Genomic DNA, 15,257 nt, shown 5'->3' with positions numbered 1-15,257 from the left:
TTCTGTGTCTAAAATCCATATATGAGAGAGTACATACCATATTTGTCTTTCTGTGACTGGGTTACCTCACTTGGGATGGTTTCTTGTAGTTCCATCCATTTGCTTGCAAATTTCAAGATTCAATTCTGTTTTTTTCAGTAGAGTAATACACCATTGTGTAAATGTACCACATTTTCTTTATTTATTCATCAATATTCATGAAGGATATTGTTCTGTAGTTTTCTTTTGTAGTTGTGTCTTTGTGTGGCTTGGGTACCAAAGTCATTACAGTCTTTTAAAAAGAGTTTGGCAAAAATCATTCTGCTTCTATTGTGTAGAACACTTTGAGGAGTATTGGTATTAGCTCTTATTTGTATTTTTGGTAGAATTCTTCACTGAAACCATCACTTCCTGGGTTATTGTTTATTTGCCTGTTTGATGACAGCTACTATTTCATTAGGGGTTATAGGTCTATTTAAATTGTTTATTTATTCTTGATTTAATTTTGGTAAGTGATGTCTATCCAAGAAATTGTCCATTTCTTTAAAATTTCAAATTTTGTGGAGGACAGGTTTTCAAAGTTGGCCTGAAGATTCTCTGGATTTCCTCAGTATCCATTGTTATGTATCTGTTTCATTTCTGATTTTGTTAATTTGCCTGTTCCCTCTCTACTTTTTGGTTAGTTTGGGTAAATGTTTGTCTATGTTGTTGACTTTTTGGAAGAACTAAACGTTTGTTACATTGAGTCTTTGTATTGTTTTCTTTGTTTCTACTTTATTGATTTCAGCCCTCAATTTCATTATTTCCTGGCATCTACTCCTCTGGAGTGAGTTTGTTTCTTTTTGTTCTAGGGCTTTCAGTTGTGCTGTTAATTCTCTAATGTGACTATTCTCCAGTTTATTCATGTGGGAACTTAGTGCTATCAACCTCCCTTTCAAAGTGTCTCATAAGTTTGGTTATGTTGTGTCTTTATTTCTCATTGAAGTCTAGGAAGTCTTTCTTTCCTTATTTCATCCTTGACCTAGGAATGGTACAATTGAACATTGTTCAATTTCCATGAGTTTATAGGGTCTCTGTAATTTGTGTTGTTGTTGTTGTTGTTGAATTCTGACTTTCAAGCATGGTGGTCTGATAAGATTCAGGGATTCCTTTTTTTTTTTTTTTTTTTTTTTTTTTTTTAATCTGTTGAGGTTTCCTATGTTGCTGAGTATTTGGTTGATTTTAGAGAATGTTCCATGTGTCGTTGAGAAGAAGGTCTATTCTTTTGTGTTTGGATGGAATGTTCTATAGACGCCTGTTAAACCCAAATGGGTCATAACTTCTCTTAGCTCCTTTGTTTCTTTGTTAAGTTCCTGTCTGATGATCCTGTGTAGTGTTAAGAGTGGGGTGTTGAAGTATCCCACTATAAGTGTGTGAAGTTTTATGTGTGATTTGAGTTTTAGTAATGTTTCATTTACAAACATGGATGTCTTTGTATTTGGGGAACAGATGTTCAGGATTGAAACTTTATCTTGATGGATTTTTCCTGTAATGAATATGAATTTACCTTCTTCTTCATCTCTTTTGATTGATTTTAGTTTAAAAATCTAATTTGTTAGATATTAGGATAGCTACACCCTCTTGTTTCTTGGGTCCAAGAAAATTCTTTTCCCAACCCTTTACTCTGAGGTAATGTCTGTCTTTGAAGTTGAGGTGTGCTTTTTGTATGCAGCAGAAGGATGGATTCTGTCTTGGTACCCATTCTGTTAGCCTGTGTCTTTTTATAGGTGAGTTAAGACCAGTAATATTGAGGGATATTAATGATCATTGATTGTTAATTCTTTTGTTTGTTTTGTACTTGGTGGTGGTGGTATTATGTGTGGGTTCCCCCCTCTTTTTCTTTTGTGGATTGGTAAAGTGAGTGCATTTATTTCCTCGGGTTGGAATTTTCCTTCCAGTGCTTTCTGTAGTCCTGGATTTATGGATTTGTATTGTTTAAATCTTGCTTTTGCATGGAATATCTTGTTTTCTCCATCTATAGTGATTGGGAGTTTTGTTGTGTATAGTAGTCTGGGCTGGCATCCGTCGTTTCTTAGTGTTTGTAGAATATCTATCCAGGACCTACTGGCTATCAGAGTTTCCATGGAGAAATCAGGTATAATACTGACAGGTTTGCCTTTATACATTACTTGGTGTTACAAGCACTTTCCCACCAACCTGGTCCCAGAACTGCATCAGTCCCAAAATAATACACAGAGACTCTATTAGTTATAAAGCTGTTGGCCAATGGCTAGAGTTTCTTATAGGCTAGCTCTGTATTAAATATTAACTCATTTCTACCAACCTAAGTGTTTCCATGTGGTCTTATCTTACCGGAGAGAGGGTCCAGACCTCTTACTTCGCTTCTGTCCTACAATTTGACTCCTCTCTATCACATCTCCCAGAATCCTCCTTGTCTCCTAGTCCTGCCTATCTTGCTTCTCTATTGGCCAACAGTGCTTTATTCATTAACCAATAAGAAAAACATATTTACAGACTGACATCTCCCATCATCTCCTCTTTTCTGTCTAAATAAAAAGAAGGGTTTAATTTTAACAGAATAAAATATATATCAAAATAGTTATCAAATAATAACTATAGTTAACAATACTTAGTCCATTAATATTATCAGGAATTAAAGAAAACATTCTGTCATCTATCCTATCTTTGTGAGTCTAAAGTATTATATGTAATTTATCTTTAATCCTAACTATGGAAAACTATTACCATAACTATATGTCTTCATCTCCATCAAAGACCACAGAAGGATAGTATATAAACTCTATAAATGACAGAGACATTTCACCACCTGGACAGTCATCCAAAGTTCTTCTGTAAATTGTTGCATCCATCTTCGGCCCATAGGCCATAGTGTATCTGGCAGGATTCTCAGCAAAGCAGGAAATTTCAAACTGTTCCTCCCATGTTGGTAATTTGCCAGCCACTTTTCTCTGTGTCCTACAGAATATCTGGCACATTATTCCATGAAGGAGAAACCCTGTGGCAACGACCATCTTGTATCAGCAGTCACTTTCATGTGGGTCCTGCATGTCTACTTTGTAAAACATATAGTTAAACAGTCTAGACAAGAGCAGTAACTTCGATGCCCATCTTCCTTTCTGACACAGGTGGTGTTACCAGGAGCAGTTATGTCTCGCTGTCAAGAAAAACCCTAAACCATTTTAAATGGCATATTCTGTAGGTCTTTGAAATGTTTGAAGAATGCCTATCTAATTGAAATATATCTCTATATATCTAGAAAACCTAATTTAACTAAGTTTTGACTATCATAGGTAACTATAATCTGTACTTAATTATACATTGCATTTTTAAATGAGCTATGCAAACACAATACTTAAGCTGGAGGGAAATATACTTATCACAAAGTTGACCTTAAATTTGTATCAATAAATGAAAATCCATTTCAATACAAAGTATTCATTTATACATCATAATCCCCCTTTACCTTTAAAAAGAATTTGGCTGTGATTATTAACTATTTATAACAACCCCATTTAAATGAAAACAAACATTTATAAACAATATTTGGGAAATTGGGAGTGGTTCTTTCAAAACTGCTTTCTGCTGGTTGGTGTTGCTGTAACACTATGGGAATCTTAAGAAGATGAAGAAATCCTGGCTGCAGTCTGCAAGGCTACCTTGTCCCAGCTGTTTTAAATGTTGGATCATCTCAGGAAGACTCCCTTAAAGGAGCCGCACAAGTCTCTGCTTGTCTCTAGCAATACAGAGCCCAAGAATGATGTCTTGCTTATCTCTCTTCTTTTGTTTCTAAAATCCCCCCCCCTTTTTTTTTTAAGTTTTGCCATGTTTTAAGTGGAAGTTCTTAGTACCCACATTGTATGCGCCATTTTGTTATGAGTTCTTTCCCACCAGTCTGGTTCCACAACTGCGTCAGTCCCAAAATGACACTCAGAGACACTATTAATTATAAAGTTGTTGGCCAATGACTAGAGTTTTTTATTGGCTAGCTCTGTATTAGCTATTTACTCATGTCTATCAACCTAAGTGTTCCCATGTGGTCTTATCTTACCAGAGGGAGGTTTCAGACCTTTATTACTCTTGCATTATACAACTTGGCCTTTTTCCTTTGCTGCTCTTAATTTTCTTTCTTTATTCTCTGTGTTTGGTGTTTTGATTATTATGTGGTAAGGGAACTTTTTTTCTGTATTCCACTCTCTTTGGTGTTCTGTAAGCTTCTTGTACTTTCACTGGCATGTCCTTCTTTGGTTTAGAAAGTTTTCTTCTATGATTTTGTTAAATATATTTTCTGCACCTTTGAGATGGGTTTCTTCGCCTTCTTCTACACCTATTATTTTTAGATTTGACCTAATGTGTTCCATATTTCCTGGATATTTTGTGTTAGGGATTTGTTGGACTTAAGATTTTCTTTGGTTGATGAATCTATTTCTCCTAGTGTATCTTCAGTGCCTGAGATTCTGTCTTTGATCAGTTGTATTCTGTTGGTTATGCTTGCATCTGTAGTTCCTGTTTATCCAGCTTTTCTACTTCCAGCATTCCTTCAACCTGTTTTTGTTTGATTGTTTGTTTTATTGTCTCTATTTCAGCTTTCAAGCCTTGTACATTTAGATCATTTCCTTCACTTGTTTGGTTGTTTTTTGTTTTTTTTAATTTTTGTTTGTTTTGTTTTTTTTTTTTTCTTGGCTTTCCTTTCTTTCTTTAAGAGATGTGTTCATTTCTTAAATTTTTGTTTTGTTTTTTTCTTCCATTTCTTTAAGGGATTTTCTCATTTCCTCTTTGAGGCTCTCTGTCATCTTTATAAAGTTGTTTTCAGGGCCATTCTCTTCTGTTTCATCTCTGTTGGTTAGTTCAGGTATGGAGTGGTGTGGAGTCCCTAGACTCTGGTGCTATCATATTTATCTTTCTGTTGTTGAATGTGTTCTTATACTGTTGTCTTCCCATCCTTTCTTTCAGTGGGTGTCAGTGGGGTCTCTCCTTCTCCTGGTAGGTATGGGTCCAAGATTCTCTTCCGGTAGGTGCAAGCAGGTCCGATACTCCAATGGCTCTCGTCTTCCTGTGGTCCTGTGGGTGGAGGCGGGACTAGCACCTCAACACCGGCAGTCTCTGGATGGCCTGGTCCACTGTGACTGGTCCCCAGGCCTCAGGAGGCTCGAGCAGGGCACTGGTGCTTTATTCATGTTTTAAACTATTGTTTCAACCCTATGACAAAACAGTAAGCACAAGTAAATGTATTATTCTAACTCCACGTTGGTAGCAATACATACTCATACATTTCTATGTAAGAGAGAGTGAAAGGATTTTAAAATGGCAGAATTGCATGTCTGTAGCCAGTCTCTCATGAGGGGAAAGATAAGGTAAAGGGAAAACACATTCCCACACTAAAGACGTACACTTCAAATCTTTAGATGTAAACAAATGGCCCTAGACAGGTTAGTTGTAATTAATTTTGAGGAAGTTCTCTTGGCCATCAAATAGACCTCACAGCAGGCCTCAGCAAACATGTTCTGAAACTCTAAGAGAGATGAGCCATTTGTAAGGAACAAAGCAGTCTAGAAAGATGGATGAGTGTTGCGTTGAGCTGTATTTTGCGGTATGGTTTCTTCAGCCATCGATGGACCTCTCAGAAGGGTTAGAGTGACAGGGATGGATTTACATCTTCATGAGAGAACATTGTAAACATTAGGGTTTTCATGACTAGGAACATCACTAACTAGTATAACGGTTTGAGAGTAAATCATCTTTTATCTCGTGTAAAAATGTGGTGGAATTTTTTTTAATTTAAATGTTAAGAGAAGGTGTGCCAAAAATTTATAAGAAAGGAGTGGCCATAATACTGAGCATTAATTAATCTTAGGTACCCTGGCCACCTAAAATCATCATGTGACATCTAATGAACATCCTTAAAGCTCATAGGCTGAAAATAGTCACCGTCACTGTGACACCTGTGTTGGGCACCCGTCTGTAGTTACATTTTGACTGACAGAAGCCATTGGGATATCCACCCTAGTGTGCCGTTACACAACTCCCTTCAAGGCCATGGGCATGATCTTCATCCTTAGTCAATAGGTCACTTTCTCCCTTCTGTAAAAACAGGGAGGAAATTTCTTTGTGGAGTTAAAAGTTGCTAGCAGCGTCAGGTAACATTTCCTTGTTGTTTTGATTGGCATTTCACTAGTGACAGTGATGCGATTTTCACATTCCTGTTGGCTGTTTGTCTGTCTCCTGAGAAAAGTACACTTGTTTCTGGGTAATCATTTGATGATAAGCTCTGGTTACTTTGTGTTTGCTTTTGTTTCTGAGTAGCAGAAGTTTCCCAAGGACAACCTGGACACTAACTCCTTGTTTGGGATGATGTGAGGGTGTTTTTGCCCATTCTCTTCTGCAGCTTGATTTTACATTTTGCTTGTTTTCTCCTTCGATGATGCACGGAAAATGAACACGCTGCTAAAAACAAACCATCTAAAAAGTGACACTATTACTTTTTTGTTGTTTGATTTTCTTACTGTGTTTTTAGATAGGATCTTACATTATAACCCAGGATGGCTGGAACTCAGCAAACCACCTAGGCTGGCATGTAACCCCTGATAATCCTTCTGCCACAGTCCCCAAAGTGTTGAAATTACAAGCAGGAGCCACAGCAGCTGGTAAGCAATGTCATCACTATTACATATATTCTATGGTTAGAGTAGGAATGAATTCCCTTTCCAGCAGAAATGAATGATGTCATCACTGGGAAAATACTATTACTCAGTAGGACATTGACATTATTGGACCCTTTATTAAATACACCTTGAAGGCATATGGAATTATTTTTGCTATTATGTAAACACATGAGTCTGGAAATGAAATTAAGACTTTGAATGTCAGTGGATTAGCTGTCATGGTAGTTTAATGTGTGTGACATAGATATCCTCTACTTGACACTATAAAAGTCAAAGTTCTACAAAATAAACTTCATATTGCTTTGTGATAGAATATATAAGAAGATCACTCAAAATATTCTAGGCTTTATGGATGCATTCTACTGTGAGGGCTTCGATAAGGCTTAGTCTCAGGTCTCTACAGGAGAAATCCAGTAACAAACGTCAAATGGAACTGGACATCATCTAGAATTCAGAGACTTATTGCTAACAAAACCACAAAGAGAGAGGTGAAATACTAAGTATTAAGTATTACTAAATACTAAACCTGATACAACTTTGAATCTAAGATTACTTGATCAATTTTTTTTTGGCCATTAAAGTTAGGTGTTTGGGAGAAGAAATTATGTTCTAATAATTTGAGTCAAGGAGATCCCATGTCTATTCTCCTTCATTTTCAGTGGCACCATTAGAGTCCATTGTGGTCTTCAGTGTGGATGACCTTAAAATTCGGAAGTGTCAGCCATCAGCATGGTTGGAAAAATACCCACCCAGTGCTGAATTCATGGACCAGGAATCTTCCAACCAAACATGGATCGGTGATTTTATCCTATCGGGGTTTTCCAATGACTGGAGCACGCAGGTCTTCCTCTTTGCCCTGATCCTTGCCATGTATGCCATAACTGTTGCAGGGAACTCCCTGATTCTTCTCCTCGTCAGGCTGGACAGCAGGCTTCATACTCCCATGTACTTCTTCCTCTGTGTTCTGTCCACAGTGGACCTTTGCTATGGGACTAGTGTTGCCCCACAAATGTTGGCCCACTTGGTTTCAGCCCGAAAGCTCATCCCTTTCCACAGCTGTGTGCTCCAGCTCTGTGTCTCCTTGGCACTGGGTGGCTCTGAGTTCTTCCTTCTGGGAGCTATGTCCTATGATCGCTATGTGGCAGTATGCCACCCATTGCACTACGCTGTCATCATGGACGGAGGACTGTGTGTGGGGCTGGCTGCCAGTTGCTTGGCGGCTGGTTTCTTGAATTCTCTGATGGAGACAGTCATCACCTTCCGTCTTCCTCTGTGTCACAATGTCATCAATCACTTCGCCTGTGAGACCCTTGCAGTTCTCCGGCTAGCCTGTGTAGACATTTCTTTCAACAAGGCCATGGTGGCCGTCTCTGGGTTTCTGGTGATCATGATTCCCTGCGGCCTGGTTCTGTTCTCTTATACTCATATACTTGTTGCCATTCTGCGAATTCGCTCTACTCGGGGACGTCACAAAGCCTTTGGGACTTGTGCCTCTCACCTCACTGTGGTTTGCATGTGCTTTGGGGCCACAATCTTCACTTACCTGGGGCCACATTCCGCCTCTTCTGAGGACAAGGAGAAGATGGTTGCTCTGTTCTATGCTGTGGTGGCACCCATGCTGAACCCTGTGATCTACAGCTTGAGGAATAAAGACGTCATGGCTGCTCTTAGGAAACTTGTGGAGAAATTAAAGTAAAAGAAGGAAGATCTTAAGGCATTTGGACCATCTACTGTCAGAATCAAAACCAGCGATCAGATAAATGTAGTAGAGTTCCAGCACTTCTTTGATGAAAATTGAATAGTCTGATGTCATGGTCAAAGAAGTTTCTACACATGTTTAATGAGCTTCATCACTGAACGGCACTGAACACCTGCCCAGCAATTAACTATGAGACACCCCTGTGATTCTATTCTCTCCGGCTTACAGTGACTTCGAGACTCCATCTTTCCACTCTGGATTATGTCATTGTAACAGTGAGAAGAAAATGAGCCTCAGCCTTTCCGAACACAGTGGGCAGCAAATCCGTGTTCTGCCTTTTATTAGCTGTGCTCTCTGGCAAATTGCTGAACTATTTTATGCCAGGAATACTCTGTTTGGCTAAATGCAGAAATGTACTTACCTTCCGGAGTGGCTGCAAACATTGGAGCGATTTATGTTAAATGCCCTCCCACCAACAGTTACAGGGAAAGTTCACTGTTCTTCCTCCTTTATGTGCCCCAAATTATCAGCTAATCCAAAGACATACTTACCAACACAGAACACATCACTCTATTTCACCTTTGAAGTTATGGATGCAAGCAGTTGAACTTTTTTTGAGATATAGGCCTAGCCATGACAATTCTTGCCAAAGAAGAAAATGTTACATCAACTATAAATAGTGTGAATGTATGACTTTTCTGTTTTCCTAACTTCAGTTTTTGTAAGAAAGAAGTGGACTCTCTAGAGTCCTTAATTAAGAATCTTTCCTGAGTATCTTTAAGAAAATTTCTGAGAAAAGTGCATTATTTGAAAGCATTTTTATTGACTGCATGTTGTATAAAATTTATATTGGAGGGGGTTGGAGAGATGGCTCAGAACATCCCTTGCAGAGGGCTCAAGTTCAATTCTCAGCACCCAACATACCTTCCACCTTCCTGTAACTCCAGTTCTAAGGCATCCAACAACCCTTTCTGGGCTCAAATGCACAACACCTCTACCAGAGCATGAACACATAATCTAAATAAAAATATAATCTTCTAAAAAACATTGATGTGTGGTCTCAGGCCCAACTTCTGTCTGCTAGGCCTCTTTGGGGTCTCCTGTCCTAGGGACTGCAGCAGGTAGGCTCATCCCCGGCAGTCCAAGCAATCCAGAGTCTGATGACATCACAGTGCTAGTCTCTGCCCCACTCAGGGGAAGGTGATCATGGGCCCCCGTCTCAGCCTGACTTCTACTAGCACTCTTTGGGATCTCCTGGCCAGGGGACTGCAGGCAGGTCGACCAAGCAATCCAGAGTCTGCTGATGCCACAGTGCTAGTCAGCGCCTCCAGCCCCTGGAGAAGGAGTGTCTCAGACCCACCTGCACCCACTGTGAGTCCCAGCAGAGTATTCCACCAGCTTGCAGAAGAGAACCTTGGATCCGTACCCACCAAAAGAAGAAGAGACCCCACCTGCACTCACTGGAAGAAGGGATGGGCAGATGACAATATAAGAACACATTCAGCAACAGAAAAACCAATATGACACCACCACAGTCAAGGGACTCTACACCAGCAAGACCTGAATGAACATACCGAAACAGATGAAACAAAAGAGAACGACCTTAAAAACAAATTCATGAATATGATAGAGACCCTAAAAGAGGAAATGAGAAAATCCTTTAAAGAAATGGAAGAAAAGACAAACCAAAACTTGCAAGCAACAATTCAAACAGTGCAAGATTTGAAAGATGAAATGGAGACAAAAAAAAAAAAAGTCTGAGGGAATGCTGGAAATAGAAAATCTGGGTAAATGATCATGAACTACAGATGCAAGCATAACCAACAGAATTCAAGAGATCAAAGAGAGAATCTCAGGCACTGAAGATATACTAGGAGACGTAGATTCGCTGACCAAAGAAAATCTTAAGTCCAACAAATCCCTAACACAAAATATCTAGGAAATATGGAACACAGTGAAAAGGCCAAACCTAAGAATAATAGGTATAGAATAAAAGTGAAGAAACCCATCTCGAAGGCACAGAACACAAATTCAACAAAATCATATAAGAAAACTTTCCCAACCTAAAGAAAGATACGCTTATGAAAGTACAAGAAGGTTAAGGATTTGTTGGATTTAAGATTTTCTTTGGTTGATGAATCTATTTCCTCTGGTTTATCTTCAGCACCTGAGTCTCTCTCTTATATTCTGTTGGTTATGCTTGCATCTGTAACAGTTCCTGATCATTTGCCCAGTTTTTCTATTTCCAGCATTCCCTTAGTTTGTGTTTTCTTTATTTGTCTTTATTTATTGTCTCTATTTCAGTTTTCAAGTCTTGAACTGTTTGTTTCCTTCATCTGTTTGTTAGTTTGTTTTTTTTTTTTTTTCTTGGCTTTCCTTACTTTCTTTAAGAGATTTGTTCATTCCAGTTTTTTGTTTGTTTTTTCTTCTATTTCTTTAAGGGATTTTCTCATATTGTCTTTGAGGGCCTCTATCAATTTTATGAAGATATTTTTTTTAAGTCATTCTCTTCTGCTTCATCTGCTTTGGTGTGTTCAGGTCTAGTTGATGTAGAGTCCCTAGATTCTGGTGGTGTCACGCTTTCTCTTTCTATTGTTAGGTGTTTTCTTGTATTGCCATCTTCCCATCGCTTCTTCCAGTGGGTGCAGGTGGAGTCTCTCTATGCTACTCCCCAGGTGAGCTTAGGTGGGTCAGGAGTTTGATGTCTGTAGCTCTGGGTGGTCCAAGCTTTATAGGAGGTTTCTCCTCTGACAGGGGCCCTGCAATAGGGATCAAAGATTAGTCAGGTCAGCCAGTTTAGCTGTAAGTTGCAGGTCCATGAAAGACCTGTCACAACATAACAGTTTACAGCAACTGAGGAAGGACACTTAATTTTGTCCTCTGGTCTCTATATGCACAGGCACACACATGAGTGTACAAATACACACATAATTGTAAACAGTTGTATCTGAGAGTTCAAAAAAGTTGTTAAGACTGCAGATCAGAATTGAAATTCATTCATCTATATATCAATATTTACGCATTAAAACCAAGAATAATCCTGTACAATAGATAAAATAGTGTATCTAGGATTGAGGGGAAAAAAAGCCAGTGCTTAGAGGTTAAGCAGAGAACAAGAAATTAATAAAGTAAACCAAATAGTAAAAAATAAGGTACAGAATAGAGAAATGCAGTTGATTGGGTGTTTTTAAGTCAAAGATTGGGCTAGAGAGATGGCATACCAGCATATACTGCTCTTACAGAGGACCTGAGTTTGGTTTTAGCACAACATGCAGGAGACCACAAAAAAAAAATGAATATGAAAACAGAACCCATCCTGCTGCATACAAGGACACACCTCAACTTCAAAGACAGGCATTACCTCAGAGTAAAGGGTTGGGAAAAAGATTTTCCAATCAAATGGACCAAGAAACAAGCTGGTCTAGCTATCTTAATATGTAACAAATTAGACTTCAAACTAAAATCAATCAAAAGATATGGAGAAAGTCCTTTTATGTTAATCACAGGAAAACTCCATCAGGATGAAGTTTCAGTTCTGAACATCTGTGCCCAAATACAATTGTACCCACATTCATAAAAGAAACAACACTAAAACTCAAATCACACATAAAGCCTCACACACTTATAGTGGGAGACTTCAACACCCACTCTCGCCACTAGACAGGACCATGAGACAGAAACTTAACAAAGAAACAAAAGAACTAACAGAAGTTATATGTCAATTGGGTTTAACAGACATCTATAGAACATCCCATCCAAACACAAAAGAATATATACCTTCTTCTCAGCTCCACATGGAACCTTCTCTAAATTCAACCAAATATTTGGCAACATAGAAAACCTCAACAGATACACACACACACACACACACACACACACAAATTGGAATTGGAATAATATCTTATCAGACCACCATGATTTAAAGTTGGAATTCAACAACAACACAAATTGCAGAAAACCTACAAATTCATGGAAACTGAACAATGCACAACTGCACCATTCCTGGGTCAAGGAAGAAATAAAGAAAGAGATTAAAGATTTCCTAGAATTCAATGAGAATGAAGATACAACATACCCAAACTTATGGGACACTTCGAAAGCAGTGCTAAGTGGAAAGTTTATTGCACTAAGTATCCACATGAAGAAACTGGAGGACAGTCACATTAGAATTAACAGCACAACTGAAAGCCCTAGAACAAAAAGAAGCAAACTCACCCTGGAGAAGTAGACACAAGGAAATAATCAATTTGAGGGCTGAAATCAATAGAGTAGAAACAAATAATCAATGTAACAAAGAGTTGGTTCTTTGAGAAAATCAAAAAGATAGATAAACGTTTATCCAAACTAACCAAAAGGCAGAGAGAGAGAAGATGCAAATTAGTAAAATCAGAAATGAAAAGGGGGGCATAACAACGGACACTGAGGAAATCCAGAGACTCTTTAGGTCATACTTTGAAAACCTGTACTCCACAGAATTGAAACATTCGAAGGAAATGAACAAATTTCTGGATAGGTATCACTTACCAAAACTAAACCAAGAACAGATAAGCAATTTAAATAGACATATAACCCCTAATGAAATAGAAGCAGTCATCAAAATCCCCCAACTAAAAAAAGCCCAGGGCCAGTTGACTTTCTTTCTTACAGTAAAGTAACTTTTTAAAATACACGTATCTTAAGTTGTAATTCATATGCTAATAATTTACCAATGTATATGTCCATCCTGTATGTTACTCCCTCTGACTTAAACATTTTAATGATATCCACTTGTTATTAGCAGAAATGATCTTATTTTCTAAGTGATCTAAGTGTCCGGCATGTTCTGGCCCCTGCCTCACTCCACAGCATGTGTCCCCCAGTATCCATGAATGCCTTTCGTTTCTCTCCACAGGAGTATCTTTCTTCTGTTCACGTTGAGAATGTCTAAGAGGACAGCTTGTCTCACTTAAGTAGCACTTCTCGGGAAGGTTTCTGTTAAGGCTTTTTCCATATTCCTGTTTTCTTGGGAACTAGGAAAACAATATTGCTATCTGCACTTCAGCAACACATGTACACTCTCTCATTTAATATCGACAAATTAATGAATGAGGTAAGTCAGGAGACTGTAGAGATCATCTTACGTTGAGGTCTGCATCACTTACAAATCCATGCCCTCACCAATACTCGCTTTTGCTGCACTGGCACCTGATGTGAAGTAGTTAACACTTTTCTCTAAGGTAGAATTTTAAAGAATGGCCTCATCTTGCATCCTTCTCCACTTTTTCTCAATGGCTTTTCTCTGTCAGACTAAAGGGGATTTTGCTGATACTTGCTAACCACTCATTGCTTGTGCGGTTACCAAGGTCCTAACTGATATAAAACTATAATTTGTTCTATTATCTAATATCCTCCAAAATCTCTTCCCCCAGAATAAAGATTTCAGTAGCAGGTGCTCCAAGATAGCCTACAACCATTTTGAATCCCTAGCCAGTTCTTCTAAGTTAGGAACCATTGATGAACTCATTGATTCTAATAGTTCAGTTTCAACCTATAGTTGGTGAGAAGAATGTTTTCTTTTTTATTTAAATTTGTTTAATATATTATATTTTCATTTTCTCCTCCCCAGCTCCTTAAGATCCTTCCTACCTTCCTAGCCACCCAACTTTAAGTTCCTGCTCTCTCTCTCTCTCTCTCTCTCTCTCTCTCTCTCTCTCTCTCTCTCTCTCTCTCTCAAAATAAAGCAAAACAAACAAAGTTCACCAAAAGAATGGTGGAGTTTGTTTTGTGTTAACCAACTACTCCTAGGCATGGAACTTGCACTGGAATGTAGATGAAATTTTATTGAGTTTTTTTTTTTTTTAAGTGAACACCCTATTATTTTAAAAGAAGGGAAGATACTACATTGAAAGCAACCTTCAAACTCCAATGTAGATATTTTATCAGGCAGTAGTCTAAAATAATATGAACACTTGTCAAGTTCATTTATCTCAGAAAAAAAAAAATCACCCAGTTCCATTTTAGAAAAATCCAAGTTAGTTAAAATGGAGGACCTCGTTCAACATTTAGCAGGACCCTCTAAATGCAGGAGATGAAAGGAACAAGCCTATTCTTAGAGGTTATGTAAATCCAGGGCTTACTATTTTCTGTAGCAGTTTTCATAACACATCTATTCTTCCTGGATAGAAAATAAATATAGAATATAGACTTTTTCAAGGCTTATGAGCTATACCTGGTACCTATCTGCTTTGTTAATCCCAAACCCATACTTCATTCACAATCTAATCTTCTGATTCTGCTTTTTACACTGTTACCTACTCTTGTACTCACATGTGAAACTCAACAGTACACCTGACTATCTGAGAGTACAAGCCTGTACCACCTAGCCAGGCTCACTGAGACCATTTAAAGAGAAAGGTTGCAGCAATCTCTGTCTATGAATGAAGGGTGGAATAAACGATGGACATATAAAAATATTCAGATTGAGATGGTTAGAGAAGCTACATTAGGAACTGTGGATGTAAAAACAGTGTGGGGATTGTTTTGTCACAACATATACCAAAATTGGAATAATACAGAGAAAATCAGCCTGGCCCCTTTGTAAAGATAATATGCAAATTCACAGAGTGTTCAAAAGAAAATGAAATAAACCTTGCTGTGCCTGAGAAAGCCATACATGTACCCAGGTTTGGGTACTTGCTAAATTAGGCCCATTGGGATCCAGAGAGTTCACTTTCACGTGACCTTCAGGCTGTGTTCAATAGCAAGAGAAATGTAAAGCAGAGTTGCAAATGACCTAAGTCTTGAAAATATGTCCCAAATGGAACAGAAGTCCACCAGTTGGTGAACAAATAAACTATGGTGCACTCATACTGTTGGAGGAATAAAAATCCCTGGTCGCAATGCAACAGCAAGAGAAGATT

At 38.3% G+C, this 15,257-nt stretch overlaps 1 protein-coding gene and 1 non-coding gene across 2 annotated transcripts; both read left to right on the top strand.

Annotated features, from left to right (window-relative positions):
* The first annotated feature begins 7,422 nt into the window (after nt 1-7,422).
* Nucleotides 7,423-8,355, top strand: LOC127214286 (olfactory receptor-like protein OLF3). The gene has a single exon (XM_051174685.1). The coding sequence runs from the start codon at nt 7,423-7,425 to the stop codon at nt 8,353-8,355; it is 933 nt and encodes a 310-aa protein (XP_051030642.1).
* A 6,516-nt stretch (nt 8,356-14,871) lies between these two features.
* On the top strand, nt 14,872-14,976 carry LOC127214342 (U6 spliceosomal RNA). Its single transcript, XR_007833826.1, has one exon. It is a non-coding gene; the product is annotated as a U6 spliceosomal RNA (small nuclear RNA).
* Nucleotides 14,977-15,257: the final 281 nt, after the last annotated feature.

The sequence above is a fragment of the Phodopus roborovskii genome, unplaced genomic scaffold (genome assembly GCF_943737965.1).
Source record: "Phodopus roborovskii unplaced genomic scaffold, PHOROB, whole genome shotgun sequence".
NCBI lineage: Eukaryota > Metazoa > Chordata > Mammalia > Rodentia > Cricetidae > Phodopus > Phodopus roborovskii.
Note: the sequence above shows the minus strand (reverse complement) of the source record. Positions and strands in the feature narration are given on the sequence as shown.